The following is a 23306-nucleotide window of genomic DNA, read 5'->3' as shown; positions in this document are numbered from 1 at the left end:
GCTGTAGTGCAATGAAAACAATCCATACAGATTTTGCCTCCTAACCCACGGGAGTGCCAGAGCCAATGCGATGCTTCCTTTGGAAACCCCAGTGCAGAATGGCGACTTCGCACAGCCAGGATGCAAAACTGCCGTGGTACGAATCACCCTGCACACCACACAGCTGTGCTTTTACCAGGTGAGCTACTCATGGTAATTATGCAGTTTTCCCATCGTTATATGCATTAACCATAGTTTTCCAAGTTTTTTTAAAATATGCTTAACCATTTCTCTGAGCTTTACAAGGCTTACTTATGCTTTACCATGCTTTCACTGTGCTTTATTAAACTTTGTTGTGCTTTTTCTGTAGGAAACTTCAAGGGAAGAGTTAAGAGAAAACCATGGGACAAACATCAGATCTGCAGAACTAAAGGTGTCTCTGCAGTTATAAGAATCACACAAGTCAATACAGCAAAAGGAATGCGATTTAGGAAACAATCTGATATTATAGTCCACAGCCTCCTTCAGTGAGAATCAGCAGCAAGATGAGAGTCTCCAAATGCTCAGGCAGATTTTCAGTACAGTGTACCTGCTGATGTGATCATGGAAAATAAATATTCCAGCCAACTGCTATGTTTGAAACTCAGTCAAGATCTTTCAGGAGAGTTTGTATTCCAGCAACTTAAACCCCAAGCTTCAAATCCTTTGGGTCTCAAACGTCCTAAAACAGGACGAATGTCTTCAATTATGTTGCGTATAAAACTTGAGATATATAACTTATAATTTGAAACTTTGAAAAGAATAAAAGTAAGTGCATTTTCATAAGAATCATTGCAATAAAACACTTAGTAGGGGTGTTTCTTTCTTTTTTGTATTGTATTTATTCATCTATTTCATTATTTTCTGCCCTCAACAATAAGAATGCAGCGAGTAGTACAAAAAACATTATTGCAAAGTTCTCTAAAGCATACAAAATGTATATAGTAGTACTTAAACTTAAATTTACAAACACTATGAGCAACCTTCCAGTCTTGCATTGACGCAGTTTATGTGTTTAGCAAACCCCTTTAACAGAGACTGGGCTAATGAAATCGTCTGGTTCAACCCTTTTACTGAACATAAAGAGCAGCCCCTGTTATAGCAGCTTTCAGCTTTTTTTGAAGAAGGAAAAAAAACATATCAATAGCCCTTAAAAAGTCTCTGAAAAAAAGTCTGGATGTCCAGGATTGCTTTGGGGAGACTATGCCAATAACATTAACTTATTTAAACCATTCATGTCATTATTTATAGACAGCATTTTCCATATTGATCTAGACTGGGAGAAACAGTTCAAAGCAACATCATATTCCCATCACTTCTTCCTCCGCTCATCTTCTGTCTTTGCCACCCCTGAGTGGCCAGTTTTAGAGTGCGAGCAAGGTGGGGGAGTTCAAGGAGTCTGATGACTGATCTCCACTGCTGCCGCTCTGGCGATGGGCCTTGGAGCAGGACTCGGAAGGCGAGGAGGGGCTCTCTTGCTCCAACATGCTGGGGTAGGTGAAGATGAGGCTGGATGCGTTAGGGGTGGTCGCGGGGGTCGATGTCACCACGACAGGAGTGTTGAGGCTGTCTGCCTCAGAGAAGTACAAGCCCATCCCTCCTCCCAGGCCGATGGGTTTGATGACAGAGCGCTGCGAGTGGTCCAGCGAGGGTCTGGCCAGCTCGTCTGACTCATCCAGGGGCTCCTGCTTCACCACCACCGGGATTAGGGATCCCTGTCGGGACCGCACTGCCAGGGAGAGGGGGGCTGACTGCTGCGTCTGGGAGTGGCGCTGGTCAGGAGGCAGCTTGCACGCAGGGTTATGCGCCACTAGCATGAACTCAAGCTTGTCCTTCTCCTTCTGTAGGTTCTCGATCTCCTTCTGCAGACCTGCCTTCTCCTCCTCCAGCATCTCTGTCTCCTGAGGGGTCAAGATCAGGGAGAGGGGGAGAGTGAGTGGCCACCAACCAACCAAAAGAATAAAGAGCAAGTGTGACATACAGAAGGACAAAGAAAATGAGAAACATTACAAGCTAGAGGAGGCCATTTAGCCCATCAATGCTAATTTATAACTTGTGCTAAAGAATATCCTTAGCAAGTTTCATCACAATTGGATGAGTGATATATTTCAAAACTCTGAAAGTGTGACATATGCACAGCCACTATATCCCCCCCACCGGGGATATGCATGCTCCCCAGCGGAAAGTGTAAATGTACACACTATCCAATCAGGTCAATGCAAGTGAATGCCAAGCCTCCAGTTCATGCGAAGTGCCTGGCTGCATGTACAACACTCGTCAGTAGATGGCGATGGTTGCTGAATCAAAAGCTGATTAACCCTTAAGAATTATGTCTTTCTGATTTGTTTAGGAGCCCCCATTGCTCTTTTGCTATGCCCTTTGTTTTAGTCTCATACAGTTTGTTCACACCACATTACTGAAAGAGATTATGAAGTCTGTGAATGCTAGAACTGCTAAATAACTACATGTTCGTTTTGCACTGAGCACCAACACAATTTATCATGTTCATCGTCCGTCTGTCAAAAAAACGTGCAAGGTTCGGCAACCAAATAAATGAGTAAGTCTTGGATCTGACTTTTTACATATTAGTGTGCAAGTTCATTGAGAAAAAAGATATAATTTCCTAACCCATTTTGTCTGTGTAGTGGGTTTCACATTTAGCGTAATCACCAGCACGTAGAGTCGAGTGCTGCTTTTAAAGTACTCACATCCTGGAGCTGCTCAGTCAGCTCCCTGCGTCTGTTGCGACACTTAGCGGCAGCCAGCTTGTTCCGTTCCCGTCGGATCCTCCTCTTCTCCTCCTCCTCTGGGGTCAGCTGTGGGGCATCAGAAACAACAGTCAGAACGGGAGGCCCCTGCCACACCTCCACGACACAGAAATACAGCAGTGCTTACATGTGGAAGGTATGAAACCAGAAGAAATGTTTGTGCACTAGATTACAAGTACTACTTTACCTCTGAATTTATAAATGAGTGTTAGTATTCAAATAGAAACACTTTTTTAAATGTTAAACATTTTTTTTTTTGTCTTTAACCCTTTAATAATTTCAACATTTTGTTTTGCCTTCTGGGTAAGAATTCTTAAAAACTACTACATATGCTGAAAAAATACTGCCTGTCAATGAACTACAGATTAATTAAGCGATAACTACAAAGAACATTAAGTGTATGAGATAAGTCTTCTGAGAGAATAAAAGACTAGTTATAGCTATTAAATTACTTGTACTTTGGTCTTTCTTTTCTTATTTTTTTTTTTTTTTAAAGACCTGCATTTACATTTTTTTTTAAAGTTATGTAACACTTATTTCACTCAGAGTCTGGCTTTAACCAAATGAGTCAATCTGCAACAGACTGCTGTGCTGTGAATGGGACCCACGGTGATGTTAGTTTATCTGAAGCGTACTGTGTTGTATAAATGCATGATAACAGGATCTGGACTCCCACTGGAAGGAAATAGTGTCATACAAGACAGTGGCGCTGGCCTCACCTGCTCGTCTCTCTTGCGGCGGCTCCTCGTGTCCCCAATGGAATGGATGACTCCCGGCCTGGCGAGGGCATTGTGGGCAGTGGGGCCGGGGTGGCTGGTGCCCGGCACTGTGTAGGGGTGAGAGCGGGCATATGGGCTGGTCATGGATGTGATGACTGTGGGCTGGACCATCCACTGCAGGTCCTGACTGGTGGTGATAGCATTGATGGTGGGGATGAAGGCACTGCTGGAGCCTGGCATGTCAAGACGGTACTTCTGTGGAAACAAACAAGAGAAGACTAGGAGGGTTAGAGGGAGGCTGATGATCTATTCAGGGCTCAGAAAGAAAGGCCTGGCCAGTACTGGGATAAGGGACACTTCAGGAAAAACAGCTGGTAGAACATGAGGTGCTGCAATTTATCCAGTGCTCTAGTGTTATCATTACTGATGATATGCAACTGGACATTCAATATCAAATGTTGTTTAAGATAATATAGGCACCTTAAAAATGTCTGTCGACAGGACAGCTATTTTGATGATTCAAATGCACTGCTCAGAAAATAATTTGGATCCAACTTTGATCCAATTTATTTGACCATGAAAACAGAACTTCTGATAAATTAGATTCGTTTGAATCAAATTTCTTTGATTGTGAAGACACACCTTTAATGAAATGTCACTGGAAACCACACAATTGCATCACTGCCTTGCAACACACTTTTCCAGTCCAAGTCTGTGGTGAGATAGCAAGATCTTGAATTGTGTAATGGAGAGGTAACTACCCATGTTGTTGAGGACAGTACAGCATTACGTGACATGAAGAGAAGAGAACACTAAGAGGTTAATCCCTACGATTTGGGAAAGAATTGGGCACTTTGCTTTGTTGGGTGGCGTAACATTTCCAGCATGTATCGGTCTACTATCTATGTTCCTTTAAAATGTCTGATAACTGTAAGAGTTCTAAGACAACCCTCCCCCTCCTCCCCCAAGTTCTAGTTGTTGTGATGAGGAAACATTTAGCTGGGCCTCTACCTGAAAAACACCCATTCCACTGATAGCATCCCCACTCAAGGAAATACTGGGTAATCATTACAAGAAAATGTTTTACAACTGAATAGCAAACATGCACTGATGATAACAGTTAATCTTTTTTAAAAACAATAAATATATACATTTAATACAATTAGGTCAAATATTATTGAAATACACCTTGTATGCAAAGATTATAAAATTTACATTTTTAATGTTCTCTCAATAATTGAATTATATATTGGTATCGTGTAAATATATGGTGTATCTTTGTGTACGTTTTTTTAACCTCTACTTTTATATCCACACAATCCCTGGTTAGACATAACGAAACATTTTCTACCTCTATTTTTAAATACCTCGTTTTGTAGAACAATATTTCGTTTCCACCTGCCGGGACTGGGGTAACCTCTGGAAGCCCTGGAATAACCAGAGCTCGATAAATCAAAGCCCTCAGTTTCCATTGGACTGGACTGTTTATCGAAAACCGCTCGAGTGATTGTGTGGGAAAGGGGAGACCTCATCCGGCAACCACGTGACAATGTAGAGTTTTTTTTGTTTTCTAAAAGAGTTAAAGAAATTCGAGAGATTAATTACTGAATGTGGTTGTTTTACTTGTTTTTTTAAATCTGGCCAATGTGGACATTGCAGTACTATTACCACAAAACACATTAGGCTTAAGGAAAAATCCCCTTTCACATTCTTTGAATTTACCTTTACCTTCTAAAATTGTATTTCACAATGCCCCCAGGTGGGTGGCCTTGCCCTGATGCAAGAGGCAGTTAATTTCTTGCCACGAGTGTCACGCAGTGTTAGGCAGGCCTGGCTTCCACATACTTGTTTCAACTCGAAAGTAATTGCATCAAAATGATTAGGTGGAGAAGAAAGCAGATGCTGCCAAAATATTCTGTTGTTCCTCAGAATAGTGAGACTGCTCGTCAGAATATATAGGTCGAATTGTGGCACCATTGTCCAGAACTTCAAAAACACTCAATCACACTCAAACACTCAAAGCTGAAAGTCACTTAAGAAACGTAATCAGGTCCATGAAGGTTTTGTTTAGTCATCAGTGTGCCAGTTCTAAAAGAAAACAAGACTGATGTTCACATCATGGTTTTTAGTGTAATGAAACTTCAACACTTTTGCCATAGCATGTTTGAGTTGTACCTGTCTTCCTGGGTTGGCATGTTGGACTGTTTGATTTCTTTTAAATAAAATACTAAATAACATTCAAATGTTTCCTGAGCTACCCCCACACAATGTCACAGGTGAGGGATGCAAGCAATCACTGAAACCACACACTTATGTAATGTAGAAATGAAATTAATAATGTGCACTGGAAAATCGCCAAACAGATCTCAAATTACAAGCAAAATCATCCACTCAACACCACCTACGTTCAATTAAAGAGATCCCACAGAATAATCACAATGGGACTTCGTGGTCTACATTTCCTAGGTCTGGGGTCTTTAAAGTTTAAAATACAAACACAATCTGTCTGGAGCAGGTGGGAGACACGTATTCCTGTAACACGCTGAATAAAAAGTCTAGGTTTTGTGTTTATTGAAAGACCTTAGGAAAGTAAGCAGAAAAGTGAAGTGACCCATGACCCCACCCACACACAAAGGAGTGGGTTTGGAAGCCCGCTTTACAAAACAATCCTATGCATTTGGCAGCGCTTCATGGCTGGAGCCAAAATAGCATGGGAATAAAAAACCTTGTGTGCTGAGTCAGATCTCAATACTAAAGCATGGCTGTTAGTTCCAGTACGCCGGAAAGCAGCAATAAAACAATAATAACTCATCAAGAGCTACGCGATAACAGTCAAAGAATACCATAATATTTGCACTGAATTCCCAGAAATTGACAGAGGGGCGGCAGGGGGCATCATCAGTTTGTTGGAAAGGTCTGGGAAGAATTGATTCCGCAAATCCCAGTCATTCGTGGAATGCTTTGAAAATCCGTCCTTATCTGACTTAAACGAACATTTAACGTTGTTAAAGGTATTTCCTACAGTATGAGCTATTTATAAATGTATATTAATACAACTGTATATATCTATATATATTATATATATATATATATAATATATATATATATTATATATTAGATATATAGAGATCTTAATATATTAAATAGATATATATATATATACACACACACACACACACACACACACACACACACACACACACACCTTATAGGAGTACAGGTATAATGTATTTATTCCTTATTCTTTTTTAAGAGACCTAGAAGGCTGATGTTGTGGAGAGGTTGTTTTTAGCAAGAATGGACTGTAAAACAAACAAAGTGCCGTTGGGTTCAGCAATGTGTCTCACTATGTATACAGGTACCTAATCTTTCCTTTAAGTTTCCCTGAAATGAGAAAATTTGGTTTCTTAAACTAAAGTTCTGGTATCTCTTGGCATCCTGCAGGCAGGAATTCGACACCACAGTTCCACTGCCTGCCTACACCGGGCGTTCTTGGAAAATAAACAGATGATGCAAGTCTCAAGAAACTTTCTAGCCTAGATAAATATTTTCAAATGAACAAATAAGGGCAGTAAATCCTCATTGTGACACTTCCTCTTGGCAGCACAGATCGTACCTCACAGAGCGATAGCAGCCTGATACTGGAGAAGCGCTTAGCAAGCCAGAGTTTACAAGCTTCCGTGCAGGCAAACATTACCTTTAAAATTCAGCCCCTCGGATGTGTCTTTGGTAGAGGAACACAAAGGGTCTGTCAGTCTGCAGCCAGTCAACACTGTGCAGCAGACAGGGCAATGCCAGTATTATGTCAGTTCAGTTACAAATATTTACGTCACTTCTTCTAATGGATATTAGTGTTCCCTTATAAACAGAAATGAAATTAGCTCATATACAATGTATAATTACCTTATGAAAATGCTTTACAGAAAGCCATAGATAATTTCTGTGAGGGTAGTGGTGCACTTACTTCCTGTGCAGTACTCAGTTATTTATAAAGGATTCAAATATGATACTTAATGAAAGTAACATATTATTTATAAAATAAGATTACTTACTAGGATTCTTTAAGCTTTGCTATAACAGTCCTACATCAAAAACTACCCAATCCAACATAGATATACTATCCTACGTATATTGATAAGGGCAATGTGCTTCAGTAAGAAGTACTCCTAGTATGATACACACATGTTTTACCACTGTTTCTTGTCCTTTTTTCAGTAGAACATTTCTCCTTCTTTCAATTACAGTTGACAGATGGTACATGGCAACTGGAAACATTGCTTCGGGCAGTCTCTGTGCCCTTTAATATGTTGAACTGCGCACTACTGTGCTTCATATCTCTACCATTGGTATACGTGGCACCACATGCACCCTCAACACAACCATTACATTACACAAGCAGCAGCACTGCCTAGTCTGTAATTTGGGGAATAAAAAAGAAATTTCCTCAGAAAATGCTGCTAACAGTTTTTGCCAATTTAATGCAACACTCAGTTTCAAAAATATGTAGTGATATGTGCATTATTTTATGAAGTACAAGGTTCGGACAAGTTATATTATAAATGACTAACACAGGGAGTTTGCAAGGAGAGATAAACCCTTTGGTTTCTAGCACTAGCAAGTAGGTATCTATAACGCTGCGTGCCATTTCAAACAAAATCTCTCTTTTGTGACTCAAGTTCTTAACTCCTCTAATTAACAGGAATGTGCAATGTACCAGCACTGGAATGGGATGCTATTGGGAAGCTGCATTGTGTTCTGATGAGGGGTGGGATAAGGAGGGCAGTGCATCATTTTAGATTAAGTTTGCCATTGAAATGATTAATAAGACTATTTTGCTACATAGCAGTCTGTTATACATTGCTAATGCATGGGTTGATGTTTCCTGCTGTCTATGGTGGACAGTGTATCAGATTGTGTGTTGGATGGTGTAATTAGTATTATTTGCTGCTATTTATAGTGGGGTAATTACTAGGGCTGAGTGATCCTATGCTCTGCCAGTCTCCGACCGTCTTCTACCAGACTCCTGAGGACCTGTTATTAGGATTTGAAGATCTCTTCTCTTAACTCTAAACACTGCTTTAACTATGGCTGTACAAAAAAAATATTATTTCTACTAGGGGTGTTAATTTCTGATTGTTTTAACGTTATAATTAAACAAGTTAAAAGGTTTAAATATTAACTATTGAAAATGTTTTTAACCCATCAGAAAAATCAAAAGAATCCCTCTTGCACCTTTTTTTGAAATGACTGAAACATGTATCTGGGTTTGAAACTGTATGCGTTTAAGATTTTACTGTTTATTGAAAAGACCATGAAGAAATATTGAATAAGAAATACAAAGTTAGTCCTAACTAATACCAATACCAGGACCAGGGGACACAGTTGAAAATTAAGTGGACAAAGTAGGAGACACTACAGAGTGGTAAGGGTATGGAATGGGTTACCTAGCCATTTTGTTGATGCTGAATCACATAGATCTTTTTAGACCCAACTTGAGAAGTTTTGAGATCCAACAACAACTAGGAAGCAGACGAGCATTCATAGGCCAAATGCCATCCTCCCGTTCATACATTTTCTTATGAACGGGAACTATAAGGCTTTTAAAAAAAAAAAAAAAAAAAACGTTTTACACTTTAACTTTGATAGATTAAATGGTAGCCATATTAGTCTTACTTTCACCTGAAGAAGAGACCTTTGAGGTCTGGTTAGTCCAATAAAAAGTCTCTTTGTCTAACACTTCATTTAAAGTCTAAACTATTAAAACCCCTAGGTTTGATCACATTTTTACAATCACCTAATTGTTTTGTTGTTGGCTTTTTTTTTTTTTTTTTTACATTGACTCAGGTGAAGTCAACACGTTTTTGAGAAGTAGGCTATACTCTTCATTAGTCCATAAAACTGTAGAAACCTTTTGCAAATATAGTGTTCTACTATTTATCAGCTTCCTAACCTTTTCACAGCCTCTTCATTGTTGAGTACAACTTGTCATATCTAATAAATGTTTATAACTTTGAAACATTTCTGACAGAACAACTCTGTTAAGCAGACCTCACCTCCTAGTTGGTTTGTATGTATTAGAGACCCCTTGTGTTGAATTGTCAATCTCAGAAAAAATGTCTGGCTCTATGTCAGTCACCTGTTCCAGGGTTTGAGCCAAGCAGGATGCCACAAAAGAGTGAAGCTGCATTATAAAACGAAAGTAACTCAATGGCCCTGAATATCAAAGCTTTTCCGACTGTCGTGGAGGACTTTTGTGGTGGCGTTTTAACTTTCATTTTCATTGCAAAAATCTAATATGGGAGTCTCCTGAGTGGCACATCCGGTAAAGCACACCACATGGGGTGCAGGAAGCACCCTATTACCTGGAGCTCACCAGTTCAACACCAGGCTACTCTTCTGCTGACCATGGACAGGAGTTTCCAGGGGGCAGTGTACAATTGGTTGAGTGCCACCCAGGAGGGCTTAGGTTGGCCAGGGTGTCCTCAGCTCACTGCACACCAGAAACAACCTTCAGGGTAAGAGTTGGGTAAAAACAGATGGAGACATCAATTTTCAGACTGTAAGAAAGACACTTTTGATATTCAAGGCCAATATATCCAACAAAGAAAGCATGGGTACTTTAAACATGTGCATACCAACATGGTGGAGAGCTTTGTAGCACTACCAAAAAAAAAAAAAAAAAAAAAAAATTTCAAACTCCGCAAGGCGCTTTCGAGATTTCTTTAGAACATTTTTATTTCATTTTAAAAAGAAAGCGTCTACTAATGAGACATGTCTACAAGTGTTGTTGAATATTATATAATTTGAATAATAATAATAATAATAATAATAATAATAATAATAATAATAATAATAATAATAATAATAATAATAATGTTGCACAATCTGAGCGTTTGACATATAAACAACAAACAAACAAAAATCACAGTTAATAAAATGCTACGTCTGCAAACCTTGAGATTTTGAACAGACTTGTGATAATTTGAAGTCTCACCATCTACGGTTTCTATTGTTGACTTGGTAAACCACAGAGTAGCTGAACTGGCAACTGGGTTTCCAATGGTAACCAGTGTCTGACATTGCTTTATTACGTTTCGTTGATTTAGAAGGATTTACATCTTTAGCAATACTATTTTCATTTGGACCAGTTGCGTGTAATAGGAATCTCTCTCTCAATCCATACCGTCGATTTACATTGATTTAACATCTCATCGGCAGGATGAAGCACAAGCAGGTTAAGTGACTTGCTCAGGGTTACACAGTGACTCAATCCGTGGCACGGGTGGGATTTGAACCGCTGACCTTGTTACAAGCTCTGGACTTTAACCACTGGAACACTGCCTTAAATGACACGATTATAAATGGCATCGTTGGTTTAATACCAAGCTCGACACTAGTGTCGGTCTGTTTCATATTCAGTTAGATTGAGAATGAAAACAAGTCGTATAGACACCAAGACCTCTGCTGGATTCTACAAGAATATCTGCTTTGCTGCCAGTGCATTTAAACCCATATTACGCTGTCATATAACTCCGATTATGCCATGGATTTGCGCTACCCTTAATGCAAATGACTTTGAAAAAGTCTCGTTTGTACAAATGCTGTGCACATTATCGATATTCAAGACTGTTTCTCGTTTGGATATGTGTAGAGTGGCAGATCCTTTTGGCATTTTTGCGAAATTCCTTGTTATAGCATTGCATGAAGTTTCTTTCCTCAGCCCATAAAACATATAATGCTTTTAGTTATTTAAAGTTGGCAGCGCAGACCCGAACTGCAAAGCACGGAAACGAAATGCTGCTTACTTGGGAATTCCAAGGAAGTAAAAAAAAAAAAGTTAGCAGTTTTATTTGATGTTCTCCTAAATCCTCTAACTTCATTTAACCCCATTTGCGTCATTCATACCAGACGCTTTAATTACTTCAATAATTAATAATTAAGTTCATGCAGTCTTTTGATAAAACGAATGTGTTTTATTTTTCCTTTTTGATTTGGACTGTTTAGTCAGTCCAACTAGTCTGATGCTAATAATTACCCATTGATAAGTTTTTGCCGTATATATGATACGATAGCCTAGTCACCCGGTATAAAAACACTCAGATGCTCCTACAGGGTCATAAGAATGTGCGCCCCACAAAAATGAAAAGGGTTCTTTATACAATGTAACAACAACTCCCTCTCTACACCATTCAAGGTACGACTCGCACTAAACAGTCAGTACAGCTTGTTCCCAGTGCGAAACAACTCCACTCGCGGCTAGCCAAGTCTACTGACTCATTCAAGTTCCCACGCTCCAGACATATTCCAGTGTCTTTAATGAAGACTTTGTATTGATTGAATAATAATAATAATAATAATAATAATAATAATAATAATAATAATAATAATAATAATAATAATAATAATAATAAAATAATATTTATGATTTGGGTATACTAAACCCATGGTTGTTGTCCGTAACTTGGCATTTTATATAAATTTGTACTAATAAAATAAATCTATATTATAAAAAATAAATTTTCGACAAAACCCACCCATGGGTTTTTTATTTATTGTTGGTGTTCAAGTTTTTGACGGAAGTTCAAAAACGTGATGGCGTTTATAGTATTTTGACATGACTTGTATTGAACATAATAATAATAATAATAATAATAATAATAATAATAATAATAATAATATAAATATAATAATATAATAATGACTTTCTTCGCCGATTCAATTTCTCCCACAGCACATATAGGTATTGCATACTAAAAAGAAGCTGTTGCGCATTTAAGAGAAGCGCTTTGGATGCTGCTACAAAGCAATAATATACCTGGTAGCTGGAGGAAGAGATGGGGCTGCCGATGGTACAGTCGCCGCTGGTGAAGGACTCAGGCTGGGCCGGAGACGCGCTGCTGCCTCGGGAGGACGTATCGTAGTTCCCGGAGTAATCCTGGTACATGATCCAAGGGGGAATACTATTGGTGAAAGAGATAGTGGTCGGTCGAGGATACTTATGTTATCCCCCTGCTTTTCAGTCCTCGTATTTTGTATCAGTTCCACCAGATCAGGGAGAAAAAAACTTTAAAAGTTCAAAAAGAAAAACCAAAAATCCTATTCAGGAATGTCAAGTGTTTTGTTTTCTTATTTTATAATGACAATAAAACACACATACAAACGTTCCCTAAACTTAAAGCTAATGCTTTATAGAAAATACAAAAGTAAATCCTTTTTTTTTCTATATGACAAATCTAAGCATTTATTTTAAATAAACTATGCACTTTATTGCCTATCTTCTCAAATCACACTTTTTTTCTCAAAACGGTACCCTGTCAAGTTGTTAACCTATTACTAACATGAATAATTTAAGTCATTAATTTATCCCTGGCTGTGGTAGTGAATAGACGCGTTCGGTACTGTCCGTCTCTTTCTCTGTTGATATGCGAGTGACTCACTCTGTAACTTTAATATCGCGCTTTGTTGTAACACCTCTCTCTCTGTCTCTCGCTCACTCCCAGCTTCGGAACAGTTCGTTTTTTTTTTTTTCTTCTGATGAGTTTTTTTGCGATCCCTTGCACCGCTTTCCGCCGATGAGTCACCGAAATGGTATTACATTGAACTGCAACTCGCCTTAACAAGTGCCATGTGGATTCACAGACGTCATTCTGGCCGAGTTCATATACGGGAAGGGGTGAGGGCATGTTGCCTCGCCAGTGAGATTTTAGACCAAATTACGATAATCCACGCTTCGGTGCAGTTTATTCTATTTTTTTTAATTAAAGTAACTAAAGTCTTAATATCATTTATGGTTTAACACTTCTGAAAAGTGTTTAATTATTTGACAATTTCCAAAACACCGCCATGCATTGCAAGCTTTGGTCCGAGCCATTGACGCATGTTTCCTAAAATGGGCAATTGCGTCAGAGAACACGCGTGGGGGGGTGTCCTTGGTTAAGGTGACGAAAGAGACTGGAAAAGGGATTCCCTTTTTTTTCAACCGGCTTATTTTTATTACCAGAATAGGGGTCTGCGAATTCATTTGTGCGTGTGTCTGCCTCCACATGTGTGACTCTGTGAGTGTCTTTGTGAGAAAGAAAGATTTTAAAGGAAATGTCGCAGGCTTAACAAGAATGCACCTTACATTTTCCTTTCCTCCGAATTCTGACTATGAGAACTAGATGACGGTATTTGTTATTAACTTGTATTTACTGTTAGTTATGTAGACACATACATTACTGATGCAGTCACGCTCCGTTTTGCAATCTTTAGCTGAAGACACAGGTGAGTGTTACCGACGTGGTATTATACCGGTATGCTAGTGCAGTATTTCATTAGAAGCATCAAGTCCACATGCTGTACAACCCTGCGCGTTACCCTGGTTTAAGGGCCGGTAATTTCTGCAGTTGCAGTGAAATCTAATGTGATGTGCACTGATCTTCTGATAGCCCCCCCCCCCCCCCCCCCCCCCCCCCCCCCCCCCCAGGCGTGACTTGACATGACTAGCGTACAGATTGACTAATTGTAATGAAATAATGTGATGTGGTGGATATCTGTAAAACCACTATAAGATATATAGCTTTCACAACAGATTTGCCGTTTCAGCACATTGCTGCAGCTGCGAGGTGCTGTGGTTAAATTCTACAACTGGATTAGACGTGGTGTGGTTGAATTATTTTTTTCATTATTGTCAATTAATTGGTTTATTTGATTTTGTTATTTAAATACCGTCGTTTATTTTACATCCGGATATCATCGGTTCACAATTGACTATATTAATGACTCTAGGACGATTCGCTAGCTGATTTCGTAATACTTCCTTTTGTCAATGAAAATTCCTTTTATGGCCAGTGCACATATAATACGTCTGTTGCTGAGCGCTGTTTTTCCCTGGTGACTGAAATAGTCTTCATGACGTCACATGGACGATTTCCAAAGCATTTCAATCCAGTGAGGAAATCAGAACATAGCCTACATATTCCCCTTCAAAAAAACATTTTTTTCCAGAACTTCTGGAAAAAAAACAAAACAGAAAAAAATAACAAAAAAAAAACAAAAAAAAAACAACGTGTAAGGGTTCTAACTTGGATCATTGGGGCTTTCTGTGTAGAACCAAATGTCGTGTTGGTTCCATATAGAACGATTTTTATACAGTTAAAAACAATGAGATAAGTGCAGTGTGTTCTACAGTAAATAGAAATACATGTTACAGTGTATCATTAGGATTTCCAAATCAGATGCTGTATATCTTGAGCCTTTAAATGTTTAGTACCACTGTGTAATAAACTTGGCTTTAATAAGACTGGATGTGTGTATTGCCCGAGTATGAGGGGGGACTCCCCCCCTAGTAATATATATATATATATATATATAATATATATATATATATATATATATATATATATAGACAGGTAGCTATAGTCGTCCCTACACTGAAGTTGTGCACATTTTGTTGCATGAAATTGTCTTTTCGCCCCTAAAAGAAACATATTTAAATTGAAAGTGACATTTTTATAATGCAGAATTCATACTTCCAGGCAACAGATTCAGTAAATCATGATGATTAAATAATGTAATGCATTTCTACAAAAATATCCCACAAAGCATAACAGAAGTGCTGCAGAAGCCGAACTCTCGTTGGCACTCGCTCACCCATTGGTTTGCGCCTGTCAGCTCGCATGAAGCACAGATGCACCATCTTGGCAGCTAACGATACATGCGTTAGTGTTGCAGTCGCAGCAAAGCCTGCACCTTCTTGACAGCTAATTATAGGCTGGACAATATGCTGCTATTGCTGATGATAAAAAGCACTGAAGAATACATTGTCAAATGCCACTAATGATCAGAGGAGCACATACCTCAGTCATAGGTGCACAAGGACAAGCTCCAAGTAAAAACAGTAAGGACACAATCTCAAAGAAAGACAGCAAAACTATATTTGTGTTGATTCAGGTGTTCACTTTAATTTGAATTTGGTGTAAAAACAAACCCATACCAGAGATTGCAATAAAATAAACAGTCTCTTATTTATGTGGCTGTTGTAGAGTAGTAGTTTAGCTTAATTATACCGAAAGATTCAGCTCTTATTGTTGCACCCCACCCTCAAAGCACTTCAAGACTGAACACAACCAGCTCAACCGGATTACAATTGATTTTTATTTTACACTTGAAGACAGTTACTGTTTAGCACTGGCCTTCACAAAACTGGAAAAGATAGGTAAAGACAGGAGTGGTACACCCATAACACACCCTGTAATATGACCTGGCAACTGGAATGATAGTTTGGATAAGTTTTAAAATAACAAGCTGCACATTATGGAACATTTTATATTCCAAAGTACTAAATGTCATTGTGAGCCGAGGTGTGGTTTTACAAATGCAATGCAGCACCCATTGCAGGCAAAAGAAATACAAACACACGCACACAATGGAAAAATGTAATTCAAATCTCCACCCTGTAATTGTTTCATAATCTCCCTCTGCCGAACAAGCTAGCATTAAATAGCAAGACTGCTCCGAGAAAAAACAGGTCTGTTTACCTTGCCATGGTGTGTAATCGTTTAAATAAAGCCCTGGTCCCTGCTCCTACTACTTCCTTCACATTTTGACTGCCAAGTGGACAGATATAGTCACAGTTTAATGCCTGTCAAGATGATTAAAAAAAAAGGTTTTAAAAAAAAAAAACTGCTCCCCTACTGTTGTGCAGTGAAACTTGTTTATTATATTTATTAATGTCCGTGTCTTTTCCTGGACAGATTCTCTTTATAATTAGAACTCCAGGTGAATATTTCCTTAGAAATGACACAGAGAGCACAGGAGGACTCTTAATAATTTAGCACCAACTTATAGCACTGACCCTTCAGAGATGTTTTAGAGTTAACATTAAAAGTGTAAACAACAAAAAGGGACCACATTCATTTGGTGCTGTCTGTTCTGTCTATTCAGATGCTCAGAATGGAATTTTGTGTTGCATAATTGCAAGAACCTGCTGTCTAACAGGTTATATAATAAACAAAAGTTTCAGCTCCCTTCACTACACCTTCAGCATGGGGGTGGGGGTACTTCAGATGTCATCTGGCATGGAAACTAGGGATCATTCGATTAAAGATTTTTTATCAGTTAATTTATGGGCATTAGTTGATTAACCAGTCGATTAACCCATCTACATTTTTAATAAAGGTAATGACCTTATAGCGGGTATCCCGCACAGTAATACTTAAAAAAAAATCAACAAAATCTAAATAAAATAAAAACAACAAAATAAAAGCCCAATGAGAATGTGGTCTTTTTAAATGCATTTTTATTATTATTTCTATTTTAGTAAATATAATAGTAAAACAATCATTCTTTCGGGCCACTGTCAGTCACATACCTGAAAAAACAAGACAGCTGATCTGCGTTTCCAACATCGGTTGTTTAATCTCCCATTACAGGTATGTACTTGGTTTCCTGTACTTCTGCTTTTATTGCTTCGATCAGAACATGAGACACTGAAGAGATTAGGTAGTTTTGAATCTTGTTACAGGTACCCAAGGATACTGTGGTTATTGATTGCTTAACATGCTGTTGTAGTCAGAAATCAGAGAAAGTAATTCCACATAATTACCTCTATTTGAGGAATTAGTACCTTGTTTGCCAAGGTAAACAAAAGAATCAATCAAGTGTTTAAGAATTTCACAATCTTTCTTACTTGCTCATTGTGATGTATTGTATCTCTATGCATCCAGTTGAACATCAATCCGGTCCAACAGTTTTGAGTGTTACAGTGACTGGCAAGTGACTTTGGGAAGTAACCACCGTTGCTCCATAACGCTTTTTCTGTAGTGAACAAAAAACTGTTCCAACAGTATTATTTTACTTTTTTTTGAACAAATGTTTTTTATTTATTTAAAGAGAAAAGAACATGGAACAATACATAACACAACAGTAGACAGTTCCATATGGATAATGTCAAGGAAAGTGAGGAGCCAATATTGCCAAGGGAGGGAGTGGGGTGGCTCCCAGCAGAGCACCAGTAACTTTTTAGATGCTGTGAGGCCAGCCAACCAAATCCTCTTCTGCTGCCGTGAGAAATCGAGAGTACAGTCATCATTCAGGAGAAGAACCTGAGGAGAACATGGAATATTCGTGTAAGGAATAGTGGATAAGGATGAGGATACTCAGGCCCAAAAGTGAGCCACATCTGGACACTCCCAAAACATATGTAAAAAAAGTACCCATAGCATCCTGGGGGCAGAGCATGCACAAAGGGCTGGGGGTAAGTCGCATTTGAAAACGTCTGCGAGGGGTTAAATATACCCTGTGAAAAAAACTGAAATTAATCATTTGATGATTAGGGTCCCAAGACCTTCAATGGTTTATGTCCCGCCTCTGCTCTCTCATGATTGCACATGTGCATACAAGGGTCAGACCTTTGACTCTCCCATTGGTTAAACATACTCAAGACCTTCAGCTGTTTATGTCCCACCTCCATTCACTTATCATTGGACTGCCGTGTAGAAAATGCAGATCTTCTATTGTTAAAAGATCTATGTGTGCTTGTGCAAACTAGCCAAGCTCTTCTGTACAGCTGCAAGAGAAGCACTTACCAGGCTTCCACAGAGCACAGGTCATGACCTCAATGTGACATGCATGGTGGGATCATCAGGACAGGCACCTTTAACAAGGTGCCACCACATTACCCGGTAGCCTTGGAGAAAGTCCAAAGCGCAACCAGAAACCAGGAGCAGAGGACAGTTGGAAATTAAGTGGAGATAGATTTAGGACAAAGGAGCCACTTCAGTGATGTGGCTATGGAATGGGCTACCTGTTGATGCTGTATTACTGAGATCCTTTAAGACCTGATACATATTGAGATTAATCAGCAACTAGGGATCGGATGAGCATGGATGGGTTGAACAACCAACTCTCATTTATACATTTTCCTGTGTTAAGAGAACACACCTTGGAAGTCTGCAGGATCTAATGTTCTAACCCTAAACCTGAAAGTACTATTGGGTTTTGCATGAAGATGGTAGCATCCCAAAACTAGGACATTTAAGCCAGAGCAGAGTAGTATATCTTTTTACATGGCGGTATTGCATTCCCATGGAAGCATTAGGACTATCAGAGATTGATACCAAACATTTGTGTGCTGGTATATTGGTTTATCACCAGGCACCAACAGTTGTAGAAACACTGAGCATTTTGATATTTTTTTTGCAGTTTGTAAATACCTGTAAAAGTGTCTTCCAAATAAACAAATAAATAATAATAACTTGCAATGAAGATTGTTGCAAGGTATATTCCATTGCAACAATCTTTTATTCTAAAAGAAAATAAAAAGAAAACAAGGTATGTCGATTCTACCCTTGTTTTGTTGTTTGCTGTTCTTTCCCATGCATATACTGTTCTGTAGTTAACCCTGTTTTACTGCATTGGTCTGTGTTTTTACTATGATATACCACAGTAATAGTTTGTATATAAAAAAAAAAAAAAAAGAAAAGAAAAAATATCTTGTAGAAAAAAAAGTAATTCGATTGCTGACAGGTTAAAAACCCAGTTCTTACAACTGACTATCTTTGACACTTACAAATGGCTGACATTTATGAACCCCGTGCTTTAGAGAGACGAGGCGTAGGTGTAACAGGCAACAAATACTGTAACCCCTGTGGTGGGAAGGCAGAGGACTGGAGGTGGCTGAACACGTGGCTAAAACACTGACTACTAAGCGGAGAGTGTCTTGACAATGGCAGGAAATGTGTCACTGCATACATGAAACAAGGTCTTTGAAAAGAAGTGGAAAGCCACCAAAACGCAACAAAATAAGGGAAATATTAGAAGGAGAGTGTGCGTGGTGGAAGAATTTAATACATAAACATGTGCTCATTTAAGCTTTTATGACAAACACAAACAAGTAGTCACAGGTCTTTAGAGTCCAAAGTGTTGTTTATTGGGCTGAAGAACTGTTGATACTATTTTTAGTCTTGGGTGTTTATTTCTTTTCTGCATTATTTTGTCTGCAACTTAAGATTTAATCAGAGAAATGACTAATTAGGAAAAAAAAACAAACAACAGGCAGCCTTCCTTGGCCAGACAACCAGTGCAAGCTGAATTGTATTATAGTTAGAACACCTGTTATTAAAAAAAAAAAAAAAAAAAAAACATCTTGAATAGTTTTGCTTGTTTTTTTTTTTAATCACAACCTTTATTCAGTGTGTGGTATTGTCATTGTACTGTTGATGCATTCATATTGATGCACAGTGGGAAAAGGTATTTAAATGCAATTTATTTTTTATAAACTGAAATCAGATGTTATCTCCTACTGAGGTCAATATTTTGCTGACCTCCTACTGAGGTCAATGTCTCATTTACCATCTACCTAAATGAACAGAAAAATAATTACAAGCAGTTATACCTCCAGGACAGCATCTTTCCATCTGAGTACAGATGAATGTGAGTGTGCAAAACTGGATAATTTAATTTGCCTGCCATGGGGGGTATCAAACACTTGACACGAGCACAGCGCTCATCCTCCATGCTCTGGATCTGTACTCCCTGTGTTGCCAGGGTTACAGGCATGGGTTCATCACCCCCTAACAGAGACAACAGCACGAGTTCCAGCTCCATTGACTGCCAGCCTGCCTCCCTCGCGGCCTCTACAGGTTAGCTAAAAACTGGATCCGCATCGTAATGAGGATAGTAATAGTTACATCTTGGAGATTTTAATTGTTTAAAAGAATGTAGAAGTGGATAAATACACATCACTCCACTTTGATATGTAGCAGCAATGAGTTGCAGGAGCTCTATTGCAGGTACCCCAGAGTGGGTTAACAATTCCCTGCCATTGACAGTCATTTCCAGGACACAACCGATCAACTCCTTAGAGATGAAACGACAGCAACAAAGGGAACAAAATCTTCAAAGTGAAATTAGCTAAGCCTTTCAGCTCCTCCACATCATTGCTATATCATCCTGAATGCTACATATTATGAACATCACTTTCATTTTTATATCATGTCAGTCTATTTATATGTAAGCCACACAGTTGCCATCACAGCGCTAGAGATTTTGGAAAGGAATATATAAATTGAGTTAAGATGCCACAAATAGACACATTTTCGACATATCAAAAGAAAGATCAGTCAATACAAGCCAGCACCCGTAGATTTCCAGTAAATTTCCAGGACATTTCTAGATTATCACAATTTCCTCCAATTTATTTTCATTTCTCGGGATTGGGAAAAGAGTTATACACATACCTAGAACTAGCATGAGCGGTCAATTTGACCACCATATTAAAACAACATAAATACTGTATTATAATGAATGGACAAGCAGAAAGTCTTTCGTTAGCTGGGGAAGTCTCATCCTAGCCCAAATAGGGGTAGCCATTGACCAAATATTTGGACTTAATGTCCGCTGACAGCCAAAACTTGATCCCAAATTTGTCAGGTTTGTTGGACATATATTGAGTCCACCAAAACCTTGCTTTTGTTTGAAAAATCTACTCATCCACTGAAATGTTCTCTCCTGGTTTGTAGCAGAGAATTCTGCTTTCAATGAAGAGGGTCCAAACTTCAAATGCCAGAGCAAATGTACCATTTTGAAGGTGCACGCTTCTGGTTGTCTTCAAATCAAAACCCAAACATTTTATAATTTCATAAAAGCAATTCCGTGCCATTATCTCTGGGGAAAAAAAGATCCCCACTTGCTGGACCACAAACTGTCAGTGACAAGATGTTGGCACCATATGCTCCAGGAACAATAGTGCAATAAATGCTTCAAATTCCTCCAAGGGCATTGATCTGAAATCATCATTTAGTTGTCAGTGGACTTCAATTTCAGTGCAGCGCTATATATGGCGAAGAATACGCTCATCTATCAATAAATGAAAAGCACTCAATATGCTCTCATCACAGATATTGCGTTTTGCCTATTCAGTGGGTCCTGAAACCTGCTTCAAATAATTTCCCCTTCTTCCTACAGCGTGGAGACTAGGATTTATAATGTCTCAAACAGTGCCATCAGGACCAACCTCTTGAATACCGCTAGTACAGGTGCAGGGGATGCCACAGGAGCTCGTCTTCTTCCACGTCCTCTTCTGCACCCCTTTGTGAGTCTGCGTTGGTGTCCTGGTGTTCCCAATGTAGAGTTGGGGCGATCTCTTTGAACACTTGAGTCAGGCACTTCACCGACACTGTCCTAACTTTCACTGGTACTGGAATTTTCTGCTACGTAAACCCACTCTTCACCAGAGTCAGTTTCACCACTGTCAGTGGCAACAACGTTTTCGTCCCCAGATTCACTTTCAGTCAAATTTTGTAGCATTGCTCAACATTCTTACATTTTTGCGACTCATTTTCACATTCTCCAGTGTAATTGTGGAAGACTGAATTCCTTTGGGTAACTTCTGACATATATAGAAACCTGAGCGAATCTAAAAATAGATCATAGGCAATACCTGCTCACGACAGACAGTAGACGTCTGAGTTATAAAAGGAGTTAACTGCTCACATGACAGACAGTGGATGCTACAAAAGGCTGATTGAATTTCAATAGACACATTAGGTTACAAGAAGCCATACATGTAAGGGCTGCAACTGATCTAATCACAGCTCAACAGATCGCCGGCACAGTCCTGACTGATAAATACAAATAATAAACTGGAATACTGTACTGTAAGGAAAAATAAAACCGATATTATTCAAGTCAAACATTTGTTTATTTGTTTATCATTTTAAATGGACACAGCCGCGTGTTCTGGTCTACAGTAAGATCAACCGAGCCCTGAGCAAAGCTCTCCTTACACTTTCATCATTCTCCATACACACCCTTGTAGTGACATCATTATGCCGCCTCCTCCCTCTATGTTCAATGTGGCACAAGATATAGATCTTGTGAATCTCTTATCAGTGAGATTCACCCTCCCCTACTACATACAGAGCCCCCCTTCATATTCTTGGCTCGTGCACAACCAACTTCTCAGTTTGTTGTAGAAAATCACATTATAAAATAGTAATTAGCCCTAATATAAAATCTATTACAAAATCCTTACAACACTGTATAAACAAAATACAATTGGGAGATATGCATTTCAATATATTTATACAAAACAAAATAACTTACAGAGATGTCCATTCTCTTTAACAGAGGTGTACTGAAGTAAGAGCATTTGGAATTGAGAAAGTTGTAAAACTGACTTATGCAACATCATGAATCAGTTTTATAACCTCCTCTAGTAAACTATAAAAGCATCACCTGAACCAAAATGGTCAAGGTACAGTTTTGTGAAATGTACTAAACCTTAGTTGTCAGGGTCTTTAGCCACACCCTCTTGGATTCTGATATTGTAAGCAAGACAGACCAAGACCTCCAAGGAACAGCAAATGGTGCTGACAGAACTGGAAAGACATTTCGAGTCCAGTTTGTTTTGTAGCCATTACATTTACAAAACCCTCAAACTTCCATCCACTAACAGGGAGCTCCAATACCAGGGCAAAGAAAAAAAAAAGGCAAAACAGCATTGTACTGATGTGCAATTTAAGACTTAACTGTAAATAACTGTTTTAGATTTTAATTTGGATAGATTTATAGAAAACAAACAAACAAAAAAAAAACACTAACAGCCTTCCTCATTCCATTCAAATCAAGTGACAATGTAACTCTTCAAATATGCCAGTCCTACCTTTTAAAGCACATTACCCTTTAGGGAGAGTAGAGACAAGCAGCAAAATCCTGGTGTTCTCTAAGAACTCCAATAGTGGCCAAAAAACAAACAACACAGTAACTGTAACTATGCCCAAGTGCCCCACCCCAGCTGATTTAACTTAATAAATCGCTT

General features: G+C 38.8%; 1 protein-coding gene across 5 annotated transcripts; it reads right to left on the bottom strand.

The window, feature by feature from the left end:
- Window positions 1-392: 392 nt before the first annotated feature.
- On the bottom strand, window positions 393-16046 carry LOC121317345 (fos-related antigen 2-like). 5 transcript variants are annotated; one of them, XM_041253180.1, is made up of 5 exons: window positions 16024-16046; window positions 12321-12465; window positions 3506-3760; window positions 2727-2834; window positions 393-1919 (listed from the first exon to the last, which is right to left on the bottom strand). In XM_041253180.1, exons 1-5 carry the CDS (start codon window positions 16029-16031, stop codon window positions 1383-1385), a joined length of 1053 nt encoding a protein of 350 aa, XP_041109114.1. In that variant the 5' UTR covers window positions 16032-16046; the 3' UTR covers window positions 393-1382. The 5 variants fall into 5 exon arrangements, with proteins under 5 accessions (XP_041109114.1, XP_041109115.1, XP_041109113.1 ...); XM_041253181.1 differs by lacking the exon at window positions 16024-16046 and adding an exon at window positions 12943-13094; XM_041253179.1 differs by lacking the exon at window positions 16024-16046 and adding an exon at window positions 4873-5075 and having other exon boundaries at window positions 12321-12403.
- Between the last annotated feature and the right edge of the window lie 7260 nt (window positions 16047-23306).

Source organism: Polyodon spathula, chromosome 6, assembly GCF_017654505.1.
Source record: "Polyodon spathula isolate WHYD16114869_AA chromosome 6, ASM1765450v1, whole genome shotgun sequence".
Taxonomy (NCBI): Eukaryota; Metazoa; Chordata; class Actinopteri; order Acipenseriformes; family Polyodontidae; genus Polyodon; species Polyodon spathula.
This window is presented reverse-complemented; position numbering and strand designations above follow the sequence as displayed.

Excerpts from the sequence above, each read along its gene's own strand:
- LOC121317345 (XM_041253179.1), bottom strand. The coding sequence starts at position 5,037 with ATGAGGTCTCCCCTTTCCCACACAATCACTCGAGCGGTTTTCGATAAA. Across the intron at positions 3,761-4,872 it reads ATATTGTTCTACAAAACGAG|AAGTACCGTCTTGACATGCC; the intron begins GTATTTAAAAAT and ends TTGTTTCCACAG. Across the intron at positions 1,920-2,726 it reads TGACTGAGCAGCTCCAGGAT|GAGACAGAGATGCTGGAGGA; the intron begins GTGAGTACTTTA and ends TTGACCCCTCAG.